Here is a 24075-nt window from a genome sequence, read left to right on the forward strand (position 1 = left end):
GGAATTGGCATAACGACTCAATTGGGGGATGGGATAAAAAAATATAGAAAGGAAAAAAAAAGAAAAAAAGGAAAAAAATAATGCATGTTGTATAATGAGGCCAACATAGGCTTATGTAAGGGATAATGTATAGCTACGAGGTCATTGTCACAAAATAATTGACCGACACGGAGTTTAGAATACCGAGGCGCCTCGCCGAGGTGTTCTAAACGTAGTGAAGGTCAATTATTTTGCGACAATGACCGAGTATAGGCTATACATTATCCCGCTTATTACATGGCTAACTTACTAACAATATACCTAATTCATTTTACACCATCGACAAGACGAGATCAAATGTCAGCCCAAATAAAGTTATTATTATCGCCGGCAGCCGTGTGTGTGTCTGATTGCACTGATGCAGTGTGTGTCAGTGGGCTTGATTGCTCCAGCTGCGAACAGCGGTCATTATTGCTCGGTTGCCCCTGGCAGCGGTCCGTTATCGAGTAATAACGGACCACTGCTATGGGCCACCGAGCGCTATTGACCAATCACAATCAAGCATTTCGGCGAATGTTAAAACGCCATGTAATATAAATGAAATAACCTCCCTGGTAATCCATCATCACTCTACTTGTTATGGGCGGCCGGGTAGCGCAGCGGACTAAGCGCCTCTCTACCACCGCAGAGACACTGGTATCGAATCCGGCTGTCAGCGTTGCCTCCGGCTTGGTCGGTCGTCCATACTAACACAATTGGCAGAGTCAGCGGGAGGGAAGCCGGTGGGTGGTAATCTGGTCGTTGTAAACAGCGACTCGTACAGGTCGGACATGGCGCCTGCACAGCGAGGGAAGGAACTGGGTAAGGTAGCGTGATCCTCCCACGCGTTACACTTCCCCAGTGAGAGTCCGCGCTGGCAGGTGAAAAGAGGCTGCTGGCTGTCTCCTATGTATCGGAGGAAGCATCTGATAGACTTCAGGGCTCCCTAGACCGACCAGTGTGGGGGGCACATGTGCGCAACGACCAGGAAGGGGAGGGGGGAATTGGCATAACGACTAAATTGGAATGGGAGAAAAATACAGAAAAATAGGAAAAAAAAAAAAAAAAAAAAAAAAAACTACTCTTGTTATGTGGAGAGAAAAAAAGCGTTTCAATTGGCTCTCACGGGTACGCCATGCACCTTGCAGGATAAAAGTTTGGGTAATGTAGCTCAGCGAGGACAACAACCTTCGAATGCACACTCCTGTACGCTGTGACCTGCTGGGGCAGCGGACTGAGAGCGGGGGACGCAAACAGGCTGGATAAGCTGGTCAGGAAGGCCAGTAGCGTGGTTTGGGTGGAGCTGGACTCTCTAGCGATGGTGGCGGAGAGGAGGAGCCTTGCTAAGCTCCAGGCCATCAGGGAAAACCCCACCCACCCACTATACACAGACTTGGCTGACAGAAGGAGCATGTTCAGTGCCAGGCTCACACTACCTAAATGTAGCACTGAACGGCACAGGAAGTCCTTCATTCCGACAGCCATCAGACTATACAACTTGAATGGTCTTTTACAGTTTTGCTGATTAAGTCAAAGGAGCCCGGTCCGTTATGAAACCCTCTGAAAACCATCCAACGTGTAAATAAAAAACAAAAAAGTATAGTTATCATTTTTAAATCATTGTGTTTATCTTAATTCAACCGTTTTTTTTTGTTTCCCCCCCCAGAAGATGCAGCCGTTTCCAGCGTAACAAATCTCAAATATAAACCCTCTGAGAAGTACTTGCTTTTCCATAGATGACCACGTTCACAGATCCCTTCAGGATGATGTACCATGAGGTGCCCTCCTCCCCCTGGCTGAACACTGCGAGAGAGGAGAGGAAACAACACAACACACAAACAAACACAAATTATCTTCTGCTCAACCGTGTAACTCATCTCAATAACACTGTAGGACAGGAAAAACAGAATATACAGCATGTACATCTGGAATTATGTCAAATAAATGTATACCACCCTGCGTAACACATTTGTAAAAAAAGAAATAATAATTATGGATGCTACCTGGCGGTTTATCCCTTTCACTACCACACTACAGGAGGTTAACCCTTTCACTACCACACTACAGAAGCTTAACCCTTTCACTACCACACTACAGAAGCTTAACCCTTTCACTACCACACTACAGAAGGTTAACCATTTCACTACCACACTACAGAAGGTTAACTCTTCCACTACCACACTGCAGAAGGTTAACCATTTAAGTTCAAGTTCAAGTTGGTTTATTATTTGTCACAACAAAATACAGAATACTTTATGATGAAATGCTTGTTTCTGTATGAGCCCCTGAGAGAGTGTGCTACATACAGTAAAAAGAAAGTAAGTAAAAAGTAAGTAAAGGAATGTTCAGTCAATATATATACAAAGGATTTCACTACCACACTACAGACGGTTAACCCTTCCACTACCACACAGCAGAAGGTTAACCATTTCACTACTGTACCACACTACAGAAGGTTAACCCTTCCACTACCACACAGCAGAAGGTTAACCCTTTCACTACCACACTACAGAAGGTTCTATTTCATTATGGCTCCGCTCAGCATCAGTTGCATATATCTCGCTTCAGTGGATATGCACTGAATACATTTCAAAATGTACCTTTACATACCAACATCCGTCTGACCACACCCCCATCTGTTGCCTACATAAGCAGGGGTGGGGCCACACACTCATCTCCTTCTCAAATTTCATCCACAATATAGTGCCTGTATACCAATCACTTGGCGAGGAAGAAAGTATTAGCTGGAGAAAGGAAAACAGAAGAACAAGGAGATACGTTGACATTATATCTTTATTTTCTCTCTCACTATTTTCGAGAAAATACGGCGATATTGTCTTCGTCACTGGAGTGTCTGGAAGATGATGATCATTCTAAATCTCCACCGGTTTTTTCGTATTAGGGGCTCGCGTCGCTGATATACTCCCCACCGGCAGTCCTCCTTGCTGCGGCTGGATAGGTAATTGAACCTCCGGTTATACAGCTGGACTGTGGAAGGCACCGTCTGTTGTGAGGGACTGGTTGTTTTCGAGCCTGGGTGAGTAATGTTTTGATTGCGAGCGCCAGTTGTCTGTTAGTGCTATGGGGGCTAGCTGACCATTTTTACGAAAGCCGGCCCCAGATTAGGGTCCTCTGTTTGGCCTCTTAGGCGACGGCGGAGGATCTTGGTCTGAAGCCCATGATGGTCAACTAGTGGGCCGCGACCAGGACCTGGTGAACCCAGGATTCTCTGGACAAGCGGATGCTTCTCTGTCCCGTGCAGGCCCCATCTTTCACTTGAGTGGAAATACACCCTAAACGAGGAAATGTGGGCATGGATGTTCGTTATCGGAAGATCCATGTTCAAGCCGGCTGCAGCCCAGATGGGAATTGTGCTGGCTCCGCCGTATGTCTGGTAAAATCACCGTTGTAAACTGTGTTGACATTTCTTTTTCTCTTCTCTCTTAAAGGATGAGGAGGGTTTCAGACGGCGGCCTGTCTGAAGTGTGGCTTGTTATGTCATTGTGTACAGTTCAGGTGATAGCTGCTTAGCTTGCGTGCTAGTTGTGGCCTACCTGTTAGCCAGTCAGCTGTTAGCTGCGGCGCTAGCCCGTTGTGTCACTAGGCTAGGAAACGTTAGCTTGTTGCTATCAGTCAAGAGCGGCTGTTAGCTTAATGCTACACTGTTGAACGTTGCTATGACTATAACATGCCTTAAACACTCTGACTACGACGTCATCTTTGACAGAGGATGTTAGTCGAACCTACACCGGGAGCCCTGCCAGCGAGGACTGCGTCAACATGGAGAAACGTAGCGGCTGGGTGGCGCAGCGACGTTACCCTCGTCGCCAACACAGGAGATGCCGTGTTCGGCTTCGGTGTCCCGTTAACCAGATTGCAGTTCTCTCGGCCTGCGCTCAGGGTAGGAGTCCCGACCGGACTTTAGATTTATCTTTTTTTTATTGGAAGAATTAGTACATATTTATACATTTCAGTTATCAAAATTATACAACTTCCATTTCCTTCCCCATTCCTATCCCCTAATCCCACCCATCCCACCCAGTGAGGGCGACGACAAACATACATGAAAAAAAAGAAAAAGAAAAAGAAAAAAAGAGATAAAAGAAAAATAAAAAATATACATTTAAATAATTAAACAAAAGTACAGATGTGGCAGACAAAGCTACGCAAAAGAAAAATGAAGTAACATTTAAATAAAACAAAGATAAAACAAAGATATTTTTATATATACATACCGTAATAATAATATATAATATAAGTGTTACTCTCCATTTTAGTAGCGTAATTTCCAGATGGTAAAACAAATAAAATGGAAAGTAAATTTAACACCCTTAGCAGACCACCACAATGCCATCTCCCCAGCCATGCGTGGGCTAGCAGTGTCATGAAGATAGATAGATAGGGGGAGGAGGGGGGTCATGGGGTCCCAAGTTTGGATGGAGTCATATGGGTTTTGAAATGAGATAGGAAGGGCTGCCATGTTTTGTGGAAGATATCCGTGTGGCCTTGTGTAGTAAATCTGATTTTCTCTATATGTATAAGAGACATGACATCCCTCATCCAGTGTAAGTGTGAAGGGGGAGTGGCTGCCTTCCAGTTGAATAGGATGAGGCGTCTGGCAATGAGTGAGGCAAAGGCCATGGCATTGGATTGCCCAATAGATATTGTAGCGTTTTCCGGTGTCAAGCCAAATAGTGCAATAAGAGGGCATGGGTCAATATTCATAAAAAATATGTCTGAATAAGATTTAAAAATGGAAGTCCAGAAAGGGGCCAGTACTGGACAATACCAAAACATATGAATAAGTGAGCCAGGGGCTTGGTGACACCGGTCGCATGTGGGATCCATGCCAGGATTTATCTTCGCCAGTCTAGTCTTTGACCAATATAGACGGTGGAGGAGCTTGAACTGTATCAGTGAATGGCGGGCACATATTGAAGAAGAGTGTATTCGGGCAAGAGCGTTTTCCCATTCTTTGTCTGTAAATTGATGATTTAGATCGGACTCCCAGTTTTGTCTTATAGCCAATACTGAGGAGGGTAGGGATAGGGATATGATGTTATATAGTTTATATATTGAGCCTTTGATTACAACCTTCACCTCCAAGATGCGATCGATCAAAGTTTTTGGGGGTGTATGGGGGAACTGGTCAAATTTGATCTTAACAAAATCACGTATCTGTAGATATCTGAAAAGATTTGTTTTTGGTAAGTTAAACTTTAGGGACAGTTGTGTGAAAGACATAAATGAACTGTCTTGGTACAAATCATAAATGTTCAGAATGCCCTTCTTAAACCAGTTGCTGAAGGTTTCATCCACCATAGAGGGAGGGAAAAGGACGTTTTTGTGGACAGGTGACGACTGTGACATGGCGTGGAGACCAAAGTGTTTTCTGAACTGGGACCAGATCCGGAGGGAGTGTTGTACTAAGAGGTTGTTGGTATACTGGGCGGTTGTTACTGGGAGCGAAGAGCAGACTAAGGATTGCAAAGATGCCCTTTCCATGTCCACCCATGCCGGTACCCACTGACAGAGTCCGTAGTGGGAGTGACTCCAGTAGAGAATGCTGTGAATATTTGCAGCCCAATAGTAGACCAAGAAATTGGGTAGTGCGAAGCCTCCCTGTGATTTAGGCTTCTGGAGGGCCATTTTATTTATTCGGACTGGGCGTTTGTTCCAAATAAAATCTGATATTGCCTTGTCGAGGGCTTTGAAAAATGACTTTGGAATAAAGGTTGGAATATTTTGAAATAAGTACAGAAATTTCGGTAATGTGTTCATTTTCACAGTGTTCACTCTGCCAACAAGTGATAAAGGAAGTGATGACCATCTGATAAAATCCTGCTTGGTGCGCTCCAGTAGAGGGGTGAAGTTGGACGCTATGAGATTAGAATGTTTATGTGTTATCGTTATGCCAAGGTAACGGAAGCTGCTTGGGGAAAGCTTGAAGGGGAACCTAGAGGGGGGGATATTTCTAGCTAAGGAGTTTATGGGGAAGAGTTCACTCTTGTTTAAGTTTAATTTATAGCCAGAAAAAACACCAAACTCGTGTAGTATGTGAAGGACACGTGGAAGTGTGGCCGCTGGATCCGCGATATACAACAGGACATCGTCCGCATATAGCGAGATTCTTTGTTCCTGTCCATTTCTAATGATGCCTTGGACATGGCGGTCCTTGCGAAAGGAAATAGCTAGTGGCTCGATCGCTAGTGCAAATAGTAGCGGAGAGAGAGGGCAACCCTGTCTTGTACCGCGTTGTAGGGGGAAATATTCCGAAGTCACATCATTTGTTCGAACTGATGCCACTGGAGAGGAGTATAAAAGTTTGACCCAGGACACAAATTTCTCGCCGAAACCGAATTTCTGCAGAGTATAGAATAAATAGTCCCATTCAACCCGGTCAAAGGCCTTCTCTGCGTCTAGCGCAACAACGACCTCTGCAACGGGAGACTCGGTGGATGAGTAAAGGTTGAAAAAAGCCATTCTATCCTTCTGGTCTGGATGGATAATACTTGGTATAACGGATTCCAGTCGTCGAGCGAGTACCTTTGCCAAGATCTTTGCTTCATTGTTAAGGAGAGATATAGGACGATATGAGCCACAGTCTTTCGGGTCCTTATCTTTTTTTAAAAGCAGGGATATTGAGGCTTGATAGAGAGTCGGAGGAAGTGAGCAGGATTGAAATGATTCCTCAAACATTGAAGCCATAATGGGACATAACTGGGTGGAATATCTTTTTAAGAATTCCACTGGGAACCCGTCTGGGCCTGGGCTTTTCCCACTCTGCATCATAGTTAAAGCCTGTTGAATTTCATCAGCGCTAATGGGCTCTTCCAAAAGAGTCATTGAATAATTGTCTATGACTGGTATATCCAAATTTGCGAAGAAACTATTCATGAGAGAGGGGTCTTTAGGGGAATCAGAGGTATATAGTGAAGAATAAAATGTTTTGAATTGACCATTTATTTCCAATGGGTCCGTATAGATCTCTCCAGTGGCAGAGTTAATTTGCGTGATCAAGTTCTGAGCGGTGCAGTGTTTTAGCTGTAGTGCCAGCACTTTACTAGGTTTATCACCAAATTCAAAAAAGGACTGGCGTGATTTGAGTAGAAGCTGCTCAGCATGACTGGTGGAAAGGAGGTTAAATTCCGTCTGTAGTGTCACTCTTTCATTATAAAGTGAAGGTGTCGGAGAGACTGCGTATGAATAATCCAATTTAATAATTTGGTCTGAAAGTTCAGTGCGTCTGCTGTTGCGCAGTTTATTACGTCGAGCACAATTAGAAATAATTTCTCCACGGAGAAAAGCTTTAAGAGCTTCCCAAATGATGGACATAGACATGCCAGGGGTAGAATTTACCTCAATAAAAAATGTGATCTTAGTGGACAGGAACGATGAAAATGAGTCCTCAGATAGCAATAGTGGATTAAGTCTCCACGGCCTGAATGATGGACATTTGTCCGGGAAGGCTAGCTCTAAGATTATTGCTACATGGTCTGAAATAACAATGCTATCGTAAGAGCAGGAACGCACTTGAGATAGAAATGTGTTGTCAATAAACAAATAATCAATTCGAGAATATGTATGATGAACTGGTGAAAAGAAAGAGTACTGTTTGGCGGTGGGGTGAAGGAAGCGCCAGACATCTGAAATACCGTATTGCTTCAGGAAGGACACTATGGCTCTAGCAGTCTGAGATTGTGGAGCTGGATTAGATGATGATCGATCTAAGGCTGGGTTAAGAGCACAATTAAAGTCACCTCCCATAATCAGTTGGTTAGAGTTCAGGTCGGGGAGTGAAGAGATAAGTTTATTGATGAAATGCGTGTCACCAAAATTGGGAGCATATACGTTGACTAGGACTACCTTTGTGGAATAGAGAGTTCCTGAAACTATAATGAATCTGCCATTAGGGTCAGAGATCACATCAGATGGAGTAAATGGTGTGTTTTTGTTGATCAGAATGGCTGTTCCTCAGAAAAGCGATGCCAACCCCAAGCTGCTGTAAGTGAGTAAGGATCCTAGTACGTTTCAAGGGGTTATTTACACCCTTAACATTCCAACTAATTATGTTAGTATTGCCCCCTGACCCCCTATTAGGATTAAACACTGGCATAAGAAAGTGAAAAAATATTCATGACATTTGAGATGGCAGAGTGGTGGTCCAGGGTGCTTATAATTAAAGATGAAAAAAAGTCATAAGAATAGAAACAAAAAACAATAAACAAAAATAGACAAAGATATTCACTGTTAATATTAGCAATGAAAAACAAACAAACATAAAACGCCCTCTCATGTCCCCGTGGGGCGTGACTACTCACAGCCATAGTAACACTGAGTGTGCCTAGCATTACAGCTAACCTTGTGCACCCTGTGCTCTAAACGAGCACCCCGTGAGAACTGTAATTCTTAATTACACATGGCAAGAACCAAAAAAGAAAAGAAAAAGGGAAGAAAGAAAAAATAATGAATAAATAAATAATTGCTCGACACGTGGCCATATATATGTAACTAGCTTGGTTGGACAAGGCAGGTTTCTAACAGTGTATACACCTAAACCCCTGTTTGGAATCTCATTGTAGTCCACCCCCTCAAGAGACAGGTACTGCCTATTTAGACCAGTAGAATGTAAGATATCTCTCTTTGGTTAGAGTTCTACACCAAATGTTTGGGCCATGGGGTATGTTGTTTTATAAGGGTGCATAGTGGCACCAAACCTGTCTTTTCCATATAACTAACACACACACACACATACATACACAGACACACACACACACCCACACACACACACACACACACACACACGGGGGCGGGGGCCAATTGATCACCGCCCTGACACACACATACCCACACGCACTCACACACACTCACACACACACCGACCACGTATATAGCTATGGTTAACTTGAATAAGTATGACAAAGATAAATCGCAAGCCTGCAGCCAATTCGGCGCATATAATGTAGTGATACTAAATAATACGATATCACCAGGAGTGGGATATGGGCGAGTAAACCAGTCAGCTTGTACCCAACGTAGACTGAGACTGAAAGTTTAGCAGTAGCCAGGCGGCTAGCTGTGGTAAGTGACGTCATCAAGTCAGCCACCAGTGACCCGGATGAAGATGAATATACATGTTAATCGCCAGCGGGATGACAGTCAGCTTGTATTTAACGAAAGAATAATAATAGTAACAAGTTGGCTTTAGCAAGTAATAATAATAATAGTAATAATGAATTCAACGTGAACTGAGTTAGCCAACCGTCTATAGTAAGTGACGTAATCGAACCAACCCGGCAGTGACCCGGAAGAAAAAGAAATACAAAAATTATTAAAAAAAAAATAGTTAATCGCCAGCGGGATGACAGTCAGCTTGTATTAACGAAAGAATAATAATAGTAACAAGTTGGCTTTAGAAAGTAATAATAATAGTAGTAATAATGAATTCACCGTGAACTGAGTTAGCCAACAGTCTATAGTAAGTGACGTAATCGAACAAACCCGGCAGTGACCCGGAAGAAAAAAAAATACACAAAAAATTAAAATAAAAAATAGGCGACATTCACCGGCAGGTTCACATTCAGCTTGTATTCTACGTAATAAAAATAGTAGTAACAAATGAGCTTTAGTAAATTAAGACTAGCCGGCCAGTTATAACAAGCAAGTTGGCCGCTGTACACAGCAATTGCATAGCGACAATCATACCGTGTTGTTACCCACATCAATTTCGTCAACAGTATATAATTATAAATAGGAGCAATAACAGATTATACAGTCTTCCATTACCTCCCAGATAATCTCAATGCAAAAAATTACGAAAAGTGGTGGCTCCCCTGGTAGTAGATGAATGCGAATAAGAAATCATAATGATAATAGTAGTAGTAATAATAATAATAATAACGGTCTAGCTAGTTGCTAGGACCGTGAGGATCGTTATCCGTCAGCCAAAATGTTCAAATCCACTTCAGCCGGGGGTGTGAGGGGAAAAAACCCAGAGTCCACTGATGTGTATCATATCCAAGTGTTGTTAGTCCTTTAGTGTAAGCAGGATTTATCGTCAACAATATGGTATATAATAGGAATAATAACGGATTGTTTTTTGCATAGTGTTCCATTACCTCCTAGGTAATCCCAATACGAAAAAAAAATACGAAAAGTAGTGGCTCACCTGATAGTAGACAAATGCAAGTAAAATAAATCATAATAATAATAGTACTAATAATAATAATAACGGTCTAGCTAGTTGCTAGGACCGTGAAGAACGTTACCGGTCAGCCAGAATGTTCCTTCAGATCCACTTCAGCCGGGGGTATGAGGGAAAAAACTGATGTGTATCATATCCAAGCGTTATTAGTCTTTTAGTGTAGGCAGGATTTTTCTCTTGTAGAAATCAGCTGCCAGCTCTGGAGAGTCAAATGTGTAGCCTTCCCCACCGAATGTCAGGCGCAGCTTAGCCGGGTAAAGCAAGCCGTATCTGATGTTGGCCTCGCGGAGCAGATTCTTGATGTCTTTGTATGCCCCTCGGCGTCTGGATAGGTCCGCGGAAAGATCCGGGAAAATGTGTACCGTGGAGCCCCTGAATGTTAGCCGTCCCCGCTCATGCGAGAGCCGCATGACCAGCTCCTTCGTCTGGGAATAATGGAACCGTACCATCATGCCTCTAGGAGGGGCCTTCTGGTGCGTTTTGGGTGCCATTAGGCGATGTGCGCGGTCTAGGACTACCGGCTTGTTGAAGGCCTCTTCACCGAACAGCTCCACGAAAAAGGCGGACATGAATGTAATGGAGTTCTGCCCCTCGATTCCTTCAGGGATTCCAATTATTTTTACGTTCTGCCTGCGTGAACGGTTTTCGAGGTCATCAATTTTGAGTCGTAGGTTAGTGTTTTCGCTTAAGGATGCACACAATGTCTCTACTGTGGATGCACACAGTGTCTCTACTGTGGACAACCTCTCGTCTACATCCGCCAATGAAGTCTCCACGTGCTGTATTTTCTGCATCTGTGTGGATATCGAGGCCTGGAGGACCGAGAGGGAGGTACGGAGCTCGGCCAGGAATTCTGTACGGAGGGAAGCTACCTCGGCACGAATTGTAGAGGTAATCAGCTCCTTCATTATCGCTGGCGTCAGCTCTGTTGGTTCCGCGGCGTCCGCCATCTTGTCGCCTGTACTCGAGCCCGTTTCCTCTAACTCTTCAAGTTCTGTCTTTCGCATATATCTTGTTGCTGGTTTTTTAGGCATACCAAATGTCTGATAATGTCGTCTGTTTATTCAGAGAACATGAAGTATTACTTTCAGTTCGAGCCAAGTCAAATGGGCTGTAGTAAAACTTAAATTCTCACGGAGCTACTCTCATGCGCGTCGTTACACCGCCATCTTGCTTTTTCATGGTCCCGACCGGACTTTAAACACTTCTTTTTTCCTTCCCTTCTAAATGTTTTGTAATAACGATGTTTTCCAAAACGTGTGTTGCTGCAATACATTGAGGATACAACGTGTGTTGTGTGTGAATTGTCTTGTCACTTGTATAGCTTCTCTCTCCATAGAAATCGGGTTGTTGTTTACATGTGTAAAAATTATCTGGTTAGTTGTGATGAGAACATGTATGTTCATGTAACGTGAACTCACAACTAAGGGGGTTAATTAACCTATGAAGCTATGCTTAGTGACATGTGATTGAGGAATGAATTCTTTTCTCAGCCTGTAATGACAATGAACAGTGTGTTCACATATTAACAGGGTTACCTGTTCAACTTGATCGTATCAAGGGTAAGGAAGGAGGGGTGATCCCCCCGGTTTCCCTGGGGCTTCCCCCCCCTCCTCTCAGACATGTTGTTTACAATATATTGTGTCACTGTGTTTGTGGGGATACAATGTAACCCTCAGCTTAATTGCTGGGGTTGTGCTTTCCGCTTGAGAAACAATTTTTTCCTAAAGAAAAGATTGTTTGGTCACTTATCATGTGTGCTTAGCAAGGCCTGTGGCCAATACATAATCGAGGACTTCTGTCTTCTCTCGTTATGAAAAACGGCGTTCCTCTGTAGTAGGAGTGTACTGTGCCATTTTTTGTTGTGATGAAGGGTTGTGTGTGTCTTTGTGATCTACAACTGGGTTAGGTTTGGCCCACAGAAGCACATGTGTAAGTCTGGACCGGGGCTCTTAAAGGGGCCCTCTCTGTTCTGTGTTTTTCCTTAGTAAAACTCAGGTAGCAGGTTATCACATGAGCTATGTGAGGCTGTTCGATGCTTCATGTAGCAGGCTATGACTGTGTCATGCTCTACTTGTCATTACATCGTATCATGGGTGAGGGGTCGTAAAGGGGTGAACTGGTAATCCTTCCCTCCCCTTTTCTGATTGGTCAGGGGTTAAAATCTCCTGTCCTTCAAGGTTCCTGTTGCGTTGCTGTTCGGCACGTTACAGGGTAAGAGGGGGGGGGTGGAGGGAGTTTCCTGGTCCCACGCCCTGGAAGATTGGGCGTGTGCACCGCGGAAATTCCCCCGCCATAGAGTACGTCACTGAGCGCGTCTCTGTTGGTAAGACTTCCGTGGGTTGTTCAGGTCCATGTTATGGATCTGTTTCAGGGAGTTGTCAGAGCTCCTCCTCACGAAGCTCCTTCTCGGGGAGAAGTGCCTTCTGTGAGTTCGGACTCTCCTTCCCTGTGAGGGAGCCTCCTCAGAGTTTCAGAGCCTCCTCCTCAGATTGTCAAGGTGAGTAGAACTTCGAAAAGGAGTTCTGCTCTATTGTGTGTGTATTCGATTCAATTCGATTATTGAGTGTGTATTGGTTCAGTGCCTCCTCCTCGGAGAGCCCTAACCCAAGTGTTACATAGCTCAATGTTGCAATATATTCTTTTCAATCTATACAGCTCGCGTGGGAAGTCTCTCTGGGGATTTCCGTCTCCTCCCTGTGGCGAGGGTGGCGGGATGTAAAAATGTAAAAAAAAAATTACCCTCAGCTGCGTCACGTGGGATTCATGTCAGTCTGTGTTTCTTTCTTTTTTAAATAAAAAGAGGAGGAACATGAAGCACGACGGCTCCGTGTCGTTCTCCCAGGCGACTTGGAGGAACAATGTCTGGTGTCTTGCTAGACTATCCATTGATGTGTTTGGGTCTCGACGCATACATAGTGCTGGCTCGGGGTGTTTCTGTTAAGAATCACGCAGGGGGCTAAGTGCGCCTTGGTTGCTCGTTATTAAAACAGCGTTTTTATAGGGCAACTGGGATGGAGTTTTGTCTCTTCCGAGCGCCAGTTTACTAGGTTGTCTCGATGAATTCTCGTTCATATCTGGGGGATGTTAGAGAGAGATTAGGGATGCACATTCTGTCAGACCTTATAAGGGCATATATGAAAAGTTTGATTGATTGTAGCCACGCCCCCTTTTTGAGATGTGGTCGAGAGGTTTAAGGAGGCGGGACTTCCGGGTATGTCATACCTTATAAGGGGATATATCCAAGTTTGATGGATTGTAACCACGCCCCCTTTTTGAGATGATTTATGACCCCTTAGGGCTTCTCTGATTGGTCGAGAGGTTCAAGGAGGCGGGACATCCGGTTTAGGAGGCGGGACATCCGGTTTTGGAAGGGGAGGGGTTGTAAGGGCGGGGACATCCGGTTTCAAATTTTCTTTCAAAATAAAAGTTTTTATTTTTTTTATTTTTTTTTAAATACAAGTTTCAAAAATAAAAGTTTTTTTTATTGTCAGAAATAAAAGTTTTCTTTTCAAATTTTTTTTTTTTTATTTTCAGAATGTATGTGTAGGGGAATATTTTTAAGAAAAATACAATGTATCTATCTTCACATTAAATTTATCTGGACATAAACATTTCAAATGTGTGTAGGGGATTTAAGAATAAGTGTATGTGTTCAGAATGTGTGTGTGTGTGTTTTCTTGGATAAATGCAAGAGAGTGTTTAGACACTTGTATGGAGGAATTAAGAAAAATACAATGTGTCTGTTTAAGTAGAGAATGCTTTCTTCCAAGTGGTATGGTTTCTACCAACCCCAAGTGGCATGCGTCTCCCCTCTGTTTCTGTCTACCTCTCAGTAGACTGAATATCTCTCCCTCTCAGTAGACTGTCTCCACTCCGTAGGCTGAAATGACATTCAGAAACACTAGAGTGGTTCTGACACTACACCAGCACTATGACATCCCCTTCGCTGTCACAGAAAGGAGGAGTATGACGATAGCGAATGGGGGAGCCTGAAACTACTGTATGCACTTTCTGTCATTTCCAAAAGATTTACGACCGTGTCCGACTTCTCCTTTCTGTAGAAAAATCTTGCGGCCCCCAAGGTGTGGCTGTGCGTGTATGTGCATGCAGGGCCGCCTCAGGGGGTGTGCGAGCAGTGCGGTCGCACAGGGCCTCGCGGGAAGGGGGGCCTCGCAAAAAAAATATATATATATTTTTTATTAATTTTTTTTATTATTTTTTTTAATTTTAATTTTTATTTTTTTGCGAGGCCCCCCTTCCCGCGAGGCCCTTTTTCATCACAGACCTACAATCTAGTTTTGCTTATATGCTTATATATTAGACACGTTTGTAGAATGTGTCTGACTTGTTCCTGGGTCTGCAGTCCTGCAGCTGCAGACATACTCACTATTGGAGCTCAGCCTCTGGGGTTGTGCATTGGTTTCAACGAAGGGAGTGGTTTTACTTACATCATGTGTAGACAGTGCAGTACGCCGGCGTGGCAGCGTGAGTCGGCTGCGTTTGACATTTTTGCGCGTGCAGCTTTTGACTATGCTTAGTTATGCCCAATAGCCAAGACGAAGAAAGAGGTCGGTCATTATCAGTCGGTCGGTCACCAAGGAACGTTGACGAAAGGCCTCTCGCTAGCGGGACAAATGGCCGGAGCCTTTCATGGTATAGCCATGATGTCGGCTAGTAGCTAGCTTAGCTAAATGCTAACTAGCGTTAGCTAACCTATTCAGAGGAGCGAGGCAAGGCGAGTGGATGTCTTTTCAAAAGAAGGAGAAGAGAACTTGTGAGCAGATAAATCTGTTAGGCAGCAATACGCCGAAAGGTGTCCAGTCTGCCGGAAAGTACTCGAAGAAGAAGAAGAAGAAATTACACCGTGTGGCCAAGAAAGTCTCCTTCCACGTTGATACTGCGTTATGGTGAGTCAACCTATGATTATATACCCGCCGTGGACCTGAGTCACCTGACCCTATCTCTCTTTCTCTCTCTGGAGCCAAACTGGTCGACTAGCTAATACTACTAGTAGCTAACTGTGTGAGCTAACTGTTAGCCAGTTAGCTGTTTAGCGTCAGCTGGGAACGTTCGTTTGATGCTATCAGTTAGCCTTGAGAATAGCAGGCCCTTTGACAGAAGATGTAGTCGGGCCTGCACCATGACAAGGCTCTGGCCATAGCTTCTTTTTGTCCCGCCAGCGAGAGGCCTTTCGTCAATGTGGAGACCTGTGTTGCGGCCTTTCGCCCTGCGTTCCTCGTGCAGGTAACTTGGATTAATGAAAATGTCATGACATTACCCCACTCTTCCTTCCTTCCCCTCCCGAATGTTTTGTTAATAACGATGTTTTTTTCCAGGCAAAACATATGCTACTTCACAACATTTGGAGATACGACATGTGCTGTGTGTGAATGGTCGTTTGTGTAGCTTGGGTAGCGTTGGGCCATTGGCCAAAGCTGTGTGTGGCCTGGTGTCACAGTACCTGGCTAGCCTATTTAGCTGATGTCGGCCATTGGCTCCTTGCTGCTTTGGTTTCTCTGGTATACCCTCTTCTTGTTGGATTTAAGTGTTGATCTTTGTCCTTTTGAATCTGTCATACATGCTCTAGTCTCTCTCTAACACACACACACATGACAAACACACATGTTCTCTCTCTCTCTCTCTCTCTCTTTCTAACACACACAGTCTGCCTATGGCGGCCTTTCTCGATGGCTAGGCTGTGCTCAAGGATCTTCAGTCACAGTGCTCAGGTATTCTGCCACTGTGTACTCTCTGTTTAGGGCCAAATAGCATTTCAATTTCTTTCCAATGTGTCTCTCTCTCTCTCTCTCTCTGTACACTGTATATTGACTGTAGAACGGGAGCTCTCTCTCGCTCTCTCTTTTGCTATATGTTGACTGTATCATGCCCCGCCTCGGGCAGCGCTATTATTTAAGAATATGTTGACTGTATAAAAAATAAAAAATAAAAAAAAAAAATATATATATATATATATAATTATTATTTTTTTTTTACCTTGGGGGGGGGGGGGGGGGGGGGCCTCGCGTTAAATCTCGCACATGGCCTCGCATTTCTCCCAGGCGGCCCTGTGCGCATGTTTGTGTCTATTCTTGGATAAAGCCAAATGCATGTTAGGGGAATATTTTTTAAGAAAATACAATGTCACAATCTTTAGACATTTGTGTTCAGAAAATTACAAATGTAATGTGCCTATATTTTTGTTTCATGGAGAATGCCCAATGCAAGAGAGTGTTTAGACACTTAACCTTAACATTTGTTTTGGTTATATTGATGTAATGTGTCTATATTTTAGTTTCTTGGATAAAGACACAATCTTTAGACACTTGTGTTCAGAAAAAAGTTTCAGAATAAGTGTATATGTTCAGAATAAAGTTTCAGAATAAGTGTATAGGTTCAGAAAATACAAATGTATTCCCTTAGTGATCTTTGGGTGTCAAAGCGAACCATTTCATTAGCCTGCAGGGGTCTAGGGTTTGAATGTATCGTTAATACGGTCCTGTGAAGCGTTTTATTTAAAATAGATTCTTTTTAAAAAGGATGCATTACAGTGTTTTGTATTTTTGTTCACATTAGGTATAAAACTTATATGTGATAGCTTAAAGAGCTGTGCTGAGTACAGAAAATATCTGTCTGTGAGGCTCTGTGTCTCTGTTCGGGAGTGTGAACAGGGGCCCTCTTAGGTGCTAAAACACTGCATGGTGGCGTGAAGATTAGGGGACATGCAAACTCAGAGTAAAACTCTGACATATTTACAGGCAACATTCAAATACAATTGGTTTATATCTTTGTAACATGAAAGTTAGTGTAGAACATTATACTCATAGCATATTTTTTGTTCACACAATGGATGGGTTCACATGAACATAATCTGACCAAAGATTTTGACAATGTATTTCTTCTTAAAAAATATCCCCATAAACATGCATTTGTCCTAATAAACTAACCTACACTATAACATGCAACACTTTGATGGATATTGTTACACAGCTGACAGAGTTTTATTATAATTATAATTTGGATAAAAGCGTCAGCTAAATGACTAAATCTAAATGGTGTAATACCAACTATTTGACAGTTTGGGACACAGTGTTTTTTTTTATTTTTATTTTTTTTATTGCAAAACAAAAATTATTAAAAGTCAGTACTCAACACATAATCATAATGAAACTAACAGACAAGGTGGCTAAAATGACATGCAAGTACAGAACAGAAAACAAAAAAAAAGTCTATAATAATATTTTAACGTATATAGTGTATATCCAACGAAATTACCAATTATACAAATGCCTTATACAGGATATACCCCTAATACCTATTTTCTAAAACCCTGCACATATGCTCCAGCTCGAACCCCCCCCTCCCGGACCCCTCCTTGGATAGTACCTCCATTATCCCTCACTCTAACCAGACACTACCATTATAAGCTAGCTTTTATTCTCTCCACCACTTCTAACCACATTGACATTTTGGATTCGTTGAGACCCAGAATTCTTGCTGTAGATATTTCTTGATAAATCACATCGAGATATGTAAGAGACCAAACCTTCCTGCACATTTTTTCCGGTTGAAACCAGCGTGATGCGATCAGTTTTTTAGCTACTGTGATACCCGATAAAACCAATCTCTTTAGCTGTGGATTTACTGCAAACTCAAAAACATCATTCAATAGTAATACAGAGGGGTGTACTGGTATATTCCAAGATACGAGTTTTGATAATTGATGGGTCACATCTTTCCAGAATGCCTTAACTGGTGGGCAGTCCCAATACATGTGCATAAATGTCCCTTCGTCTCCATTTGTACATTGGGAGCATTTTGAGTCTTGTTTAAGGCCCATTCTGTTCAGTCTTACAGGAGTCAAGTATGTCCTGTGAATATAGTTAAGATTGATTTGTTGATGGTCCGGGTTCCTTGATGTAAGACGGACATTTGCCCATGCTTCTTGCCAATCAAAGTCACTTTCCAGGTCTGGTATATCCCTCCTCCAGACAGAGTCTAGTTGGAGGGTTTCATACGAGGACGTTAGTAATTGATAATAAAAACCTGATACAAAACCTCTCAATGTATCTCTTTCATAGAAGAATTTGTGGTATCTGTGGTGTTCAACTGGTATGTCTAATGGAACACTGTGAGACCTCAAACATAGGCGTAACTGTATGTAAAAAAGCCATGTGGACTCGGTGAGGTTAAACTTTGTGCATATTTCTCCATAACTACAAAAACCCTGGTTATTATAAATATCCCCTAATGAGTGTATGCCTTGCTCTTCCCATATAGGGAATCTTATAGGACGTTTTTCCATTAAGAGTGCATTGTTATTGAATATGGGAGTATGATTATGCCATTTTTGAGGGTTAGGATATTTTTTTTGTGTTTCACGCCATATCCGGATTGCATGGGTAATTATGGGGCCAGATTTCCGCTCACAGTGCTTGATTGGTAGTTTAGTGTGTGCTATGTCCTTCAGTCTATGTGGGGCTACTATGTTTTCTTCCAATTTTCTCCAGGAAAAAATATCCAAGCCTGCTTGCCTCAACGACTACCGCCCTGTAGCTCTCACCTCCATAGCCATGAAGTGCTTCGAGAAGCTAGTAAAGGGCTACATCTGCTCCTCCCTCCCCATCAACATGGACCCCCTGCAATTTGCATACCGCCCCAACAGGTCCACGGAGGACGCCATATCCCATGTGCTGCACACAGCAGCATCACACCTGGACAAGAGGCAGGGGAACTATGTGAGAATGCTATTCATCGACTACAGCTCGGCATTCAATACCATAGTCCCCTCCATACTCATAGCCAAGCTCAGGGACCTGGGCTTGGGCTATGACCTCTGCCAGTGGGTCTTGGACTTCCTGACTGGCAGACCCCAGGTGGTGAGAGCAGGCAACTGCACCTCCTCATCCATCACCCTCAACATAGGGGCCCCCCAGGGCTGTGTTCTGAGTCCCCTCCTCTACTCCCTGTACACACACGACTGTGTGGCTCAGCGGAGTAGCAATACAATCGTCAAATTTGCTGACGACACAGTGGTGGTGGGCCTGATCTCTGCCAACGACGAGAGGGCCTACCTGGAAGAGGTCAAGGTCCTGGCGGGATGGTGCCAGGAAAACAGCCTCTCCCTGAACGTCAGCAAAACAAAGGAGATGATTGTGGACTTCAGGAGGTCGGGGGTCAAGGACTACAGCCCCCTCAGCATCGACGGGGCACCGGTTGAGAGAGTCAACAGCTTTAAGTACCTCGGAGCCTACATATCCGAGGACTTGACATGGACCACACACATTAACAGTGTTGTGAAGAAGGCACGACAACGCCTCTACTTCCTCAGGCGCCTAAGGAAGTTCCAAGTCAGCCAGAAGATCCTTAAGAACTTCTACTCATGTACAATAGAGAGCATCTTGACCGGCAACATCACCTCCTGGTTTGGGAATAGCACTGCACAAGACCAAAGCAGACTACAAAGAGTGACACGTTCAGCCGAACACACAATTGGAGGGGGGCTCCCCACCCTCCAGAACATTTACTACAAGCGTTGCAGGGGCAAGGCTAAGAGAATCATTAAAGACTCCAGTCACCCGAACAACTGCCTCTTTGAACTGCTGCCGTCAGGCAAGCGATACAGGAGTCTCAAGGCGAGCACAGAAAGACTCAGAAGAAGCTTCTATCCCCAGGCCATCAGGCTGCTAAACGAACAATGAATGAACACTACACAACAACAACCACCAAACGCACATAGCACACACATCCACACGCACACACTCACTTTAAACAAACACACTGTAGCACCCACTCCACACACTTATAGCACACACCCACTTTAAACAAACACACTGTAGCGCCCACTCCCCACACTTTATATTTATGGATGAAGGATTGCACTACAACTCGTACACCTTACTGTAAATTGTACCTAAAATTGTACCTCATCCCATTTCTGCTTTGCACTAGATAGTACTGTACATTAGTACACTGCATAGTATTGTGTATTGTATATTATATGGTAACTCAGAACATTGTACATATGTCTATACCGAACACTGTGACCTCATTTTCTTCTTCTAAATTCATGCTATATTATGTTATTATGTTATTTGATACTATCTTGTCTAGCACAGTCTCTGGAGCGTAACAGTAAGAAGCATTTTGTATGAAAGTATTCTGTACTTCTGTATGACAACTATTAAAGAACTTGAACTTGAACTTGAACTTGGATGCCAATGCCTGGGGATCAAACCATATTGTCAATGGTCTTAATGTGTATGCCTTAAAATATTGGAAAAAATCTGGAACTGCCAAGCCACCGTCTGCTTTATTTCTCTGTGCGGTGGATCTTTTTATGCGAGGTGGTTTGTTATTCCAAATAAATTTGTATGTGGAGGAGTGTAATCTTTTCCAGTAACCCTCTGGAGGGGGTAACGGTAGCATTGAACTGATGAAGTTGATTCTTGGTAGTACATCCATCTTAACTATTGATACCCTTGCCTGTACTGAGTTTTTAAGTTTTGCCCACCTGTCCAGGTCGTCTTTGATTTTGTTCTGTATTTTTGTGTAATTGTGCTTCACCGTTTGTCTTATGGTGGGAAATATTTCCACACCCAAGCATCTAAAATGTTTTACCATGGGTATCTCACCTGGGAGGGTTGTGTCTTTTTTTGCATGGATGTTAAGTGGAAGGAAAGCCGACTTCGGCCAATTTATTTTAAATCCCGATAAATCACCAAAGTTCTCTATCAACTTGAGTAGATGAGGCAATGTGGTGTTGGGGCTTTGCATGAACAATATTACGTCGTCCGCATATAAACGAATTTTATGTTGTGTGCCCTTGATTACGATTGGTTCTATGTATTGGGATTGTCTTATATATTGCGCTAAAGGCTCTAATGATAGATCGAATAGTCCGGGACTAAGAGGGCAACCCTGTCTGGCTGAGCGTGATACCGGAAAGATTTTGGAGATGAATGTACCTGTTGTAATCATGGCCGATGGGTCTTTGTATAATACTTTAATCATATCAATGAATCCTTTTCCTAACCCCATCCTTTCTAATACTGCCCATAGAAACGACCATTCCAGCCTGTCAAATGCTTTCATAGCATCCAGGGACAGCATCGCCTTAGGTATGGTGTCCTCTTTGTCTGCATCTAGTACGTGCAGTATTCGTCTTATGTTATCATTGATCAGGCGACCTCTTATGAAGCCAGTTTGGTCCGGATGAACTAAAGACGTCATATGCTTTTGTAATCTGATGGCTAATACCTTAGAGTACAGTTTGACATCGGTTCCGAGGAGGCTTACGGGTCTGTAACTACCGCACTCGGTGGGGTCTTTGTCTTTTTTGAGAAGGACTGAAATGAGTGCAATATTGTCGTGTTTATGGAAGCTCCCCTCCTTGACTGAGTATAAGATCATATTTAGTAATAAGGGTCCAAATATGTCCCAACAAGAAAGGTACATTTCTGATGGGATACCGTCTCTTCCAGGAGCCTTACCATTTTTCATTTCGGATATGGCCTTCTTGAGTTCCTCTAATGTGATCGGTGCTTCTAACTGTTTAGCGTCGTCCTCAGGGGCGGAGCTAGGGGGTGGCTACCTGGGCTCAAGCCCCGAATGTATTCTGAAAAGCCCCGAATCTATTTAAAAAAAAATAAAAAAAATAAAAAAATGTTTTTTTTTTTTTTTTTTTTACAATTCATCATTGTTACATGAAAATATGTTTGCACCAGATTTAGCAGAAGCTAATTTCCATCTGTGGTCTATCCAGCTGCTAACTGTATTTGAGTGAGTTAAGTCTTGGTGTTATGGTAGACTCAGACCTAAGCTTTAAATCACAATCAACAAGTTGACAAAAACTTAATTCTTCCACCTTAGAAACATAGCTAAAGTACGGCCATTTATAAATCAAAAGGACGCTGAAAACCAGATCCATGCCTTTATCTCAAGCCAACTCGACTACTGTAATGCACTCCTTACCGGCCTCCCGAAAAAATACGATGATAACTATTTTATTGCAATGCACTATTGCATTATTTTATTCTATTTGACTAACTATTTTATTGCACTGCACTATTTTACTTTGTATCAGTGAATCATAGACGCCTGGCCATAAGAGCATTCGGAGCATCTCTGCTCTCCCACTATTGAACTTGGGGGAGCAAAGGTATGATCTTGCTCCACCACTTTTTGATTATATGAAAAATATGATATATCCCCCCCCAATATATAAATCTAACCATAACTACGTTATGGTTAACTGAGTTTTATAGTGAAAAGAGCAGCTTTATTGGTCAAGATTGAAGGCTCTATATTGCAGGAAATTGCACGTACAGGTTCATTAAATTCAAAAAAAATCTGTCGTGGAGGGGGTTGTGCCGGACCCCCTCCAAACCACCCCTTGCCTGCCCAAAAACTAAAAAAAAAATTGAAAAAAAATTGAAAAAAAAGAAAAAAAAATTGAAAAAAAAAGAAAAGAAAGGGGGGCCCATCTGGGCTAAGCCCCGGATCTCCTACAATCCTAAATCCGCCCCTGGTCGTCCTCTGAAAGTTTAGGGAGAATAATTTGATTAAGATATGTGTCCAATTTGTTTTGATCAAAGGTCGTTTCTGATTTATATAAGTCGGAGTAGAATTCTTTGAATGTATCGTTTATTATTTTGGGGTCTGTTACAAGTACTTGTTGTTTTCTAATGGCAGTTATATCTGCAAATTTTGCATTAATTCTTAATCGCATGGCTAATAGGTGACTAGGTTTAGAACCTTGGGAGTACTGCTGTTGTCTTGTGCTGCGTATTTGCATTTCCGATTTTTGTCTGTATATGGCATTGATCTCTGTTTTTAGTACGTTAACTTGATTTTCTAGTCTAGTTGAGTTGTTGTATTTTAAAGAATTAAATAACGTTGACTAAAGCGTTTCCAGTTCAGACAGTTTTGTGCATTGATTCTTGCGCAATATGGAGGAAAATCTATCCGTGAAATCCTTGATCATACCCTTTACCGACATCCATATTATTCTGGGGTCTTGCACCGCGTTTGCATTCTCCCGTAGGAATACTGTGAGAGCTTCTTTGAGTTGTGTAATGAATTCCTTGTTGTTAAGCAGCATCGTATTAAAACGCCATCCTGGGGCCCGGGAAGATAGTATACCAAATGTTGCTTTTAGGAGTAAATAACAGTGATCTGAAAGCGCATTGGGTATCATTTCCACTTCATATTTATCAAATAGTCTCGGGGATGCAAAGACATAATCAATTCTGGATAATGTGTTATGTCTCGCCGATCGACAGGAGTACTTTCGGGTCGTGGGATTAAGTGAACGCCATAAATCATTTACCCCTGTAGTCTTTGACCAATCTTTTAATGCTTTAGATGCATTTTTTTGTTCGCTGGAAAAGGCGAGGTAAGATTTGTCCATCCTTGGATTCCAAATGGCATTAAAATCCGCACCTATTATAAATGAGTACTCGGGATGGTTTAACATTTCATCGGTTAGTGAAGTGAAGAAACCCTCTTCGTACAAATTTGGGGCATATACCGCTGCCAACGCTATTTTCCTGTTATTGTGTACAATCCTAGCTATAGTTATACGCCCCTCAGCATCCGACCATACCCCCTTTAATTCGATATTTAATTTACGTCTGACGACTATGGCTACACCTCGAGTTCTCGTACCAAAAGAAGAGTGACTAATATTGTAACTGAGGGGTACAATTCCCTGACTGTATTGATAAGTATGGTATCATTAAACCACTACCGCTTTATGTACTTTAATTACTGGCCATACAGTACATGATATATAAATATAATGAACACTTCCCACAATGAATCGGTTCCACACAAAGTGATAATTAAGAATT

General features: G+C 42.8%; 1 protein-coding gene across 1 annotated transcript in view; it reads right to left on the reverse strand.

Annotated features, from left to right (window-relative positions):
- LOC311248455 (rap guanine nucleotide exchange factor 4-like) overlaps positions 1-24075 on the reverse strand; it is a gene marked incomplete at both ends in the record, with an annotated part of 251337 nt that overhangs the window by 55702 nt on the left and 171560 nt on the right. Inside the window, one exon of the mRNA XM_084339331.1 lies at positions 1745-1821. Within this exon, the coding sequence (XP_084195457.1) occupies positions 1745-1821 (77 nt within the window). The remainder of the gene's footprint in view (positions 1-1744; positions 1822-24075) is intronic.

The sequence above is a fragment of the Notolepis coatsorum genome (assembly GCF_963971535.1).
Source record: "Notolepis coatsorum genome assembly, contig: SCAFFOLD_184, whole genome shotgun sequence".
NCBI lineage: Eukaryota > Metazoa > Chordata > Actinopteri > Aulopiformes > Paralepididae > Notolepis > Notolepis coatsorum.